This window comes from Pezoporus wallicus, unplaced genomic scaffold, assembly GCF_028554395.1.
Source record: "Pezoporus wallicus isolate ANWC-B61680 ecotype Strahan unplaced genomic scaffold, APGP_CSIRO_Pwel_v1 contig_6488, whole genome shotgun sequence".
Taxonomy (NCBI): Eukaryota; Metazoa; Chordata; class Aves; order Psittaciformes; family Psittacidae; genus Pezoporus; species Pezoporus wallicus.
This window is the reverse complement of record NW_026641738.1, coordinates 480,832-489,988: the sequence shown is the minus strand read 5'-3', so window position 1 is coordinate 489,988 and position 9,157 is coordinate 480,832. Positions and strand designations below refer to the sequence as shown.

At 42.4% G+C, this 9,157-nt stretch overlaps 1 protein-coding gene across 5 annotated transcripts in view; it reads left to right on the top strand.

The window, feature by feature from the left end:
- The first annotated feature begins 173 nt into the window (after positions 1-173).
- RNASEH2B (ribonuclease H2 subunit B) overlaps positions 174-9,157 on the top strand; it is a 44,049-nt gene continuing 35,065 nt past the window's right edge. For all 5 annotated transcript variants that reach the window (XR_008974317.1, XM_057425070.1, XM_057425071.1 and 2 more), the window contains exon 1: positions 174-259. Coding sequence is in view for 4 of the 5 variants with exons in the window: in XM_057425070.1 (XP_057281053.1) it covers positions 196-259 (64 nt within the window). In the remaining variant the exon portion in view is untranslated. The remainder of the gene's footprint in view (positions 260-9,157) is intronic.

Here is a 9,157-nt window from a genome sequence, read left to right as displayed (position 1 = left end):
TCTCCCGCCCGCCGCGTGGTGCCGTCCGCCGCCACGCAAGAGGCCGCGGGAAGCGCAGCCGCTGAGGAAATGGTGGCTCGTGGAGTTTCTTCTCTCCCCGCCTCTCCCCTCACGCCCCATGTGGCCCCGCCCCGGCCGCCATGTTGGGGCGCGAGCGGCGGCGCGGTTGCGGATGACGGGTGGCGTTTACGGAACATGCACGGCGCGAAGCAGCGTCCCGCGGGCGCGCACCCTGGCCAGTGGGTGGTCATTGCACCAGGTAACCCAGCGCGGCCCCGAGGAGGGACAGGCTCTGCCGCAGCGCCCGCTGACCGGCCCTGGCTGTGCTCGTCTATATCGCATCGCGGCGGGGCCGGGCGGTCTCTCGGCCAGGAGACGGATGCGTCTCTCCGAGGGATGGGGCAGGTCTCTTGAGCTGCTGCGTGCAGCCAGCCCCAGCCCTACAGTGGTAAGGACGTTTCGAGACACAGCCCTTGCACAAGGCCCTGCAGAGTATACCTGCCTTGTTCTCTCTCTGGACCCTGCTTCCCCCAGTGCATCTCTGCGGCTTATTTTTGTGTGTCATTAGTTATTTCCACAGGCCAGCTCGCTCCTAGTTCGCAAACAGTGTTGTGAGCCCCGAGGAGAGGAGCTGCAGAAGAGAGGCCTCGTTGCTGAGGTCCCTGAGGGAGCCTCACCATCATCTCGCTGCTGTGGTAGCCCACTTTGCGTCCTTCCCGTTTGCCTGTTCCTACTTTGCGGGGGGGGGGGGGAAATGGTTTAATGCCCTAAGCCTCCGCTTTAAAACAAGTTCCTTGGAAACTGTAAGCCCTAAGCTAGAGTGAGCACTCCTAAGCTCTTCCTCTGTATAGTCTAAAGAAGGAGACCTCCACATGGCAGTTCTGCAGATGCGGTATACACAAGGCCTTAAACACGATGTAGGCTTACTTGCCCTCACTTTGTGCTGAATAACTAGGAAGATGCCTTTTCCCTTTTATTTGTGCCTTTTTTTCACGTTGAAAATTTCAGTTCACAGATCACAAGGTTTTTGTGTTGAAGAGAATGAGTGAAACAGGATGTGCTCAAGCTCCAAGGCACTAGGAGGCATTTCATGAGGACTTTTTTTCAGTTTCGTTTCTGAAGGAAGTGCAACTTCCAATTATCTGTGGGTCATCTCTGTATTGTGCCTGTTTCTTACCTCACCCAAAACGTTTGAGTGTTAATTTCAACCAAACCTGATAAAAAGGAGGAGCTCTTTGGAGTAATTTTATGAGCTTTATGAAAATGTCTGTGATGATGTGAGAAGTGTTATAAATGGCACCTCTCAAGGAAAGGTATAGCGAAAGCTTAGTTCAGCAAAGTTTGAAAACAAGGCAAGAGCTCAGTCTTGAGACATGTATCCATAATAAATTAGGCTTCTCTAGTTACATGATAAACAGAACCAATTGTTATGTTTCAGTGATTCCACCCTTCCTCTGGTTTTAACTTTTCAGTCCACCCTTTGGAGTCTGATATGCTCAATGCCTAAGACGGAATTTATACATGAGGGATTCCTTTTTTAAATATTGACTCTCTGCAGACTAGGATTTAAAGGCGAATCTTGTATCAGATGACTGGCTGTGCCAACAGATGTCCATACTGTACAAATATTTACAAATACGCTTAACTTATGCATGAGTAGTCAGTTCTGTGCAGTAAGTTAAATTCTTCAGTAAGTGTTTGCAGGACTGGAGCCAGAGCTTGTAACTTTCATGAAGCCAGACAGTTTGTATTACGAATTATGCCAGCACAGCTCTCACAAAATTTATATAGTACTCCAGACCTGTAAGAAAGTTTATTAAGCCTTAGTAGAACCTCTGAGCATGTAGTGATTTTAAAAAAAATCTGTGGCTGGTAATTTCAGAACTCCAAGGCTGATGAAGCTTGCCAGTCGTATAAATAGGACTGCTGGAATGAAATAGATTTAATGATTTTTGTTTGGGTTTAACTTTTTCCAGAAAAGAGATTTTTTTTTAAAAGTTCATGTCTGACACTTTCCAGAAGTTTGCATTTCTTTGCTTTGTTGAGTGGATCACAGAAGTTCTTCATTGGCCATGTAACAAAATTTGTGGTAGGAAGATCTGATTACTTTTGTGAATGAAGATGGATGCAGTTGGATTTATAATAAAAAATGCTCTTTGACTATGTTAAATTTTATTCATATGGCAATCCATATATTCATAAAACTGCATAGCATTATGCCATGTACATACATAAAAATATCTGGTGTAAATAATTGCAAGATCTGGTTCTGCATGTGAGCTTAATACCATTTGTTAATAAGTCTACCAACACTTTCTAGGTGTCAGTGGCCTATTTATCTTCTTGTACCTGTGGCCCTTACCCTGTGCATAGTGGGAAGAAGGAGCAAGGTGTATTTTAATGGTATGCAAGAAGCTCCAAAACCTTTCTTGTAATAAAGACACGTTTTAAGGTCTTGGTTTCAAGAGCTTAGGTTTGTTTTAACTACTCACCTGAGTAGTCTGCCTCCTAGAACAGCTTTTAAGGTTAATAACTGGTACCATCCTGCACAACCTAATAGCATCTCCACTTGGATATTGCCATTCATCTCTCTTTGCATGTGGTATCTTAAAAGTTTCTGTGTAGGTGGAGATCATAGAATGGGCAGGGATACCATCCACTAGACCAGGTTGCTCAAAGCCCCATCCAACCTGGCCTTGAGCACTTTCAGGGATGGAGCATCCACAGCTTCTTTGGGCAACCAGTTCCAGTATTTCACCACCCTCATAGTGAAGAATTTTTTTCCTGATACCTAATCTGTAATTTACCCTCTTGCAGTTTAAAGCCATTCCCCCTTGTCATGTCACTGCATGCCCTTATAGGTGACTACTTATACAAAGACACTCAATGTCTTCGTCTGAAAAAGAATGCGATCTGTTACAAGTATAGAAGTGAAACAATGAGAACTGCAACTTGCTTTCTGAAGTATCAGTAGTTTTCAATCATTAAGGCTGTTACAGGTTTAACAGGAGCTTCCTAGAACAAGGCAGAATTATGGCTGGTCTTATGAACCGTGATGCATGTGTTTCTCTGATTCCCTAGTTATTATGTTGGTTTTTGCTGATTTTGCATAAGTCTCTTGACTGTGGTTTTGTTGGTTATGTGAATGTAGAAACAGAACTATAAAAAGCACATGCAAGAGAAGGATGAGATTCTTTTTTGGACTTCAGCAACTGACATGGGATTGATGTCTGAAACACAACAGCTAAAAATGAGGCAGATTTCATTTTCTAATTGCCATAGAAAGTGAGCAGAGTATGCTTTTCTAATTTAGTATTGAAGGTTATAAAATTATTACTCATTTCCTTGTTTCAGTATACATTTATACACTTTGTTACATTGCATAGTCAGTAAATTGCTGCTTGCTGTTTAGAGCACATGTGATGACAGAGGAGTTAAATTTCAATTTTGTTTCTGATTTTGTAATTCTTATATTTATTTTAGTGTTCTGGAAACAGCTTAGAAACAAGGAATCTCCTCAATCAGGTAGAACTGCCTTCTTCTTTGTGGAAGACATGATTATGGCTAGAGGAGTAGTGCAGCTGGAGTGGTTTTATGAATTATATATGTTATCTCAGCCCTCTTGAACTGTTCTGGAGATTCAGACTGTCATTTTCCGTTGCAAGTGATTAACTCTGTCATTACATTTCTGGTACTGTAAAACTTTGTTAGTGTCTATCTCATGCCTACACATCATAGGACAGAGCTACACACAACACAGATCCATAGGTATTTTTCGTGGATTATGTAGGTAGGTGAAGGTGGGAAGGGCAAGTAGAGTTACCTGAGCTGAGGGGCAGAGTTGATGTTCAGTCAGCAGGCCAATCACCCTGTGCTTCATTTCCATCACTCCTTGCATTCTGCGCTGTGGCATTCTTTCCTTAGTCACCATTCTTACCAGCAGCCCGGTGACAGCCTTTGCTCCCCCCAGCCCTTCATCACACTGAAGCACCCAGGCTATTTGGCATGTGAGAGTCACACAAGGGAAGTCTGAGTAGGAAGAGGAAAGGAGAGCCTCCGACAATCATCTGGGCTGGCTGGTAAACAGTGTCTAGGTGAGGTAGCATTTTTTATCTTTAGGAATAATAGCCTGCCCTTGTCCTGATGAGAGCTCTTGTGATGGTGTTTCTGCTGTTACTTATTTTTTTCCATGGAGGCAGGATTGTTCAGCCTTATCATAGACATTTAGAGGAAGGTTGAGAAATGAATGTGAGTAATCAAAAGAGAAAATGATGAACAAACAGGAAGAGGGTAGATGGAGCAATTGGTCATACGGAGGGAGGTGATGAGGACTAAAAACTTGGATGTATGGGTAGGAGTAGAGCTGTGCGTGCTGGGCTCGAAACAGAGTCAATTCTTTGGGCAGTTTCTCCAGTTAAAGATTAACTATGCTGTGGATATACAGGCATGAGATTTGGCCTAGAGCAGACTCGGCTCAGCACTAACAGTTTGTTAGTTCAAGTGGTGTGCCATGTTAACACATCTCTGCTATTTCCAGGACCAGCTTTGCAGTGCAGCTGCTTTCAGACAGTGTCTGAACTAATAAGTCCTGATGGACCCAAGCTGGCTCTGTGCAGACCCACTTGGGTGTTTCTGTGCTGTGTTTCACGTTCCAGGGGATTTTATTATCTTGGCTGGGAACCTGGATCTGAACTTGCTTTGTGCAGGGTAGTTGACGTCGATGGTTAAGAAGACCTCCCGAATCTGGAGTTCTGGAGGAATCATGGTGCAGAGACACCGAAGTGCTAACAAGTCCTGAAGGACCCACATTGACTTCATTGGTGGACAACTGATTTTCCAGACTGTGCTTTTCTGCATTTCTTATAGTAGTTGGATAATCAGGAATGTTTTATTACCCATGTATCCAAGCCCCCTTTATCCTTGAGGATGTAGAGCTTCCTGTACAGGCTTCCTGTTGTATTGGTCTGGCTACTGAACAGGTACAGGGGAAGCAAGGTAGCTCCTGAGGATTAAAACCTGGCTATCTCACAGCTAGAAAGATGCTGATGGTGTGCTTTGTGCTTTACTAGAGGAGATTCTGTCTGTGTTTCTGGAGTATTCATGTACGTTTTTTTAAAAATCCTGCTACCTGAACCAATGAGGTTTATTTTTTTTATGTTCGTATAGGAAATGTCTACTTACTTTGTGAGCTGGGCCCATGGAACTACCATTTTTAATATTTTCTCTGAAAATCACAAACACTTGAAATTATTTTCTAGATAGAAATACCCCACTTAATTGTAGGGTTCTAAAGGCAGGGCTCTGAAAGACCCTCGAATGCTTAGATAAAGTTGCTCTGTGTGACTTAGATCTTGCCTGGGATCTGTATAATAAATACACATTCTTACGTAGTGGTTTCAGACTGGTCTTGTGAATAGCAACCAAAATGACAGTAGCTGCTTAGCAGGATGGGTGTGAAGGGCAGTCTCTTTTCAGTACACTTTCTCAGGGATAGGTGTTATGTCAGAACTGAAAATATTTATGTCCTTCACTGGTTTTAGCAAAGAGGTCAGGAATTGAAGGCACTTTTTTAAGCCTGGTGTTTCACTCTACACCTGAAGTTAAGACTGCTGTGTTTAATTTGTTTGGAGTTTGTCTTTATTAGGAAAAGAAGTAGAGGTTAGCTTCAAGCTGAAAATTATTTTCAACCTTTATTTTTGTGAACTGGGCAAGTTTAGTTTACTACATATTTTCAGTCTGCTGTTTTCTTCAACAGTAAATTGATTAGCTTTTTTATTGTTTTATGGGAACTGCCATATGAGTACCACTGGAAGGGTTGCAAGGGGGGAAGGAAATTAACAATCCTATTATTTTTAGGAATTACTTATTTAAAAATAAAAGGAGCAGTTTCACATTAGACTTGGCAAGTTGTTTGAACAAATCTCATGTGTGCCAAAAGTCAGATGGAGGCAGAAATAAATGGACTGTGATGCCAAACCATAGGGCATCAGCACATATTAAATTAATCCTTCGTTCTTTCAGATGAGATTAAGGAACTTTTGTCTTTGTGGAACAACAGTGGAAACATTTGACTTGAAAATTTTGGGTCATATTGAGAGAAGATGTCATAGCAAAAGAAGTAGTGGAACACCTAATGCGTGAAAGTATTTTTTGCTTTAAAATTATGCAGGTTTTATATGTATTTCTTTCTATTCTCATACCTTGGCCTTAAAGTTTTGGTACATGCTTTTATTTAGCGTTTAAAAGCCATTTCAGTTTATCTGCTACAAAAGAGACCACACTACTGGACTCTTAGGGAGCTTGATTCAGAGTTGTAAGAATGTCAGAATTGAGCAGGATACTTGAACATTAATACTTCCAGAATAAATCAGAAAAAGAACTTGGAATAATGTTTACAATAAACAAATATGTATTTTTTTAATAGCTAACTTAAAATATTAGAAATACTATATAAAATATGTGCACATTTTTATATCTTTTTAATAAGGTGAGTGTGAATATGCTTCTTTCAGAAGTTAGAACTCTGTGGGCATATTTTGCTTAACCTCCCCCTAAATTGGCATTTGCATCTCCTGAACCAAGCCTTTTGCCTGCAGGTAGTTTGCACAATTTCTTGTATGTCATCTCTTAAAAGGCATACTGAGCTCAGCTGTGTATAAAGCAGATATAACTGGCAAACTAAGGAGCCAGAAGGAAGCATAGCAAATAAAATAACTGAAAAGAGATGTTTTAATGTGTAACACCATCTCCTACTTCTGCTTTCTGCCATCTGGCTTGGAAGAGACCAATTTATGCCAATTTAGGCCTCTCTGCACATGGGAATAGGGCTGATTCAGGCAGTAATACATCTGCACCAGTGTTGACCATATAAATATTGAGAAGGGAAGTCTGAAGTTTTTATCCTTTCAAGTGATAACCTGTTCTTGAACTTCTCAAGATTGATCTCTCCTTTATTAAGCTCAAAGTCCTAAATGTTCTACCTAGCATCGAGATTGCAGTAACAGATGAATTGGTATGGTCCATTGTTGCCAGTGAGTCCATGAACATGTTTTCTTGGCCTAAGGAGTGGACTATGCCAGCATAAGGGGAAGCCAAAAGATGCTTTCAGGCAGAATCCTTAATATTTAGCTGTATTGTATAGCAGTTACTGGAGCAAAGGACCTTTTAAACCATTTAGTAGCATTTCCATGTGAAGTTTTGCTCAAGATAGAAAACAATGTCATTTTCAGCACTAACATATCATTATGTTTTATTATAGGATTATAGGATTTTCAGGTGAAATGGGAGCCAGAAAGACTTTTAGGGGTATAAGGTGTGTCACATTACATGTTACTTCCTTAGGGTACCAGATACTAAATGCTGGGATTACCATATGTATCTGATAACCAGTCTATCTTTTACAGCAGGCATGGCAAAAGTTGTGTTACTGAAGCTAGTAATATGTATGGTCAAGGAGAGGATAAGGTGGTCAGGTAACATCAAGTTAGCATAGCTGAGTAACACCTAAGAAGATTTCCAAAAATCAAGTGTTTGCAAGTGCAAAGCCATGTCTTACATGTAAGCATCTGCAAAAGAGGCTGTTTGCAGAGGTAAATCGAGCAGTGTGCCTGAGAGTACCCCCCCCCCGAGAATATTGTGAGCCAAGGAAGTAACAATGTAGTCTTGTGGTTCATCTGTTGATTTCTTACCTCTGTGAAGTCTCGTACAGTCTATTTTTCTAGCTAGCTTACACTGGTCAAAGACCCCAGTGTCACATACAGAGTGGGTTACATTCTGTGCCATCTGCTTCTGCTATGGGTTCTGTCGCTTTGTTCCAATGATCATAGAATCGTAGAATAGTTAGGGTTGGAAAGGACCTTAAGATCATCAAGTTCCATCCCCCCTGCCATGGGCAGGGACACCTCACACTAAACCATCTCACCCAAGGCTCTGTCTAACCTGGCCTTGAACACCACCAGGGATGGAGCATTCACAACCTCCCTGGGCAACCCATTACAGTGCCTCACCATGCTAACAGTAAAAAATTTCTTCCTTATATCTAATGCAAACTTCCCCTGTTTAAGTTTTAACCTGTTACCCCTTGTCCTGTCACTACAGTCCCTAATGAAGAGTCCCTCCCCAGCATCCCTATAGGCCCCCTTCAGATACTGGAAGGCTTCTATGAGGTCTCCACGCAGCCTTCTCTTCTCCAGGCTGAGCATCCCCAACTTTCTCAGCCTGTCCTCATACAGGAGGTGCTCCAGTCCCCTGATCATCCTCGTGGCCCTCCTCTGGACTTGTTCCAGCAGTTCCATGTCCTTTTTATGTTGAGGACACCAGAACTGCACACAGTACTCCAAGTGAGGTCTCAGAAGAGCAGAGTAGAGGGGCAGGATCATCTCCTTCGACCTGCTGGTCACGCTCCTTTTGATGCAGCCCAGGATAGGGTTGGCTTTCTGGGCTGCGAGCACACACTGAAGCTGGCTCATGTTCATTTTCTCATTAACCAACACCCCCAAGTCCTTCTCCACAGGGCTGCTCTGAATCTGTTCTCTATCCAACCCATAGGCGTGCCTGGGATTGCTCTGACCCAGGTGTGGGACCTTGCACTTGTCATGTAGCCCTGTGGTAAGTGAGAAGAGCTTACTGATCTGGGTGAAAATCCATACTTTTTTTCTTTTTCTGTGACTGGTTATTTCTCAGCTGGATCAATGAACTGAGCTGACTTGCTATGTGGCCATGAGATTGCTAGTTTTAGTGGAAACAAAGGAGCAGGGATGTACAACAGGAGAGTGAACAGAGGTTGGGATCTCTGGACTGAGCTTTTCAATGACCTGTGATCTTTGGTCATTTGAAGCCATTCATAAAACAGTACCCTCAGTCTATGCATACCTGAATTCATTCATTATGCCTATAGTTAACCTTTTAGCTTACAAAAGTTTTCAAAAGTTTGGGTGCTACAAAGTACTGGATTTATTAATTTTCACTGGACTTTTTTCAGGGCATGCTGCAGGACAGAGGACACATGCACTGTGTTAAAACCATTTACTTCAGGGTTGACTGACCTAAATAAAATGATTATTTGATTTAGCATGTCTTACCCTTAGGCTGTAGAGTTTAAGTCTTCCATAAAATGTCCATTTAGTGGGCTCCATCATAATGTCTCTGTCTGACACAC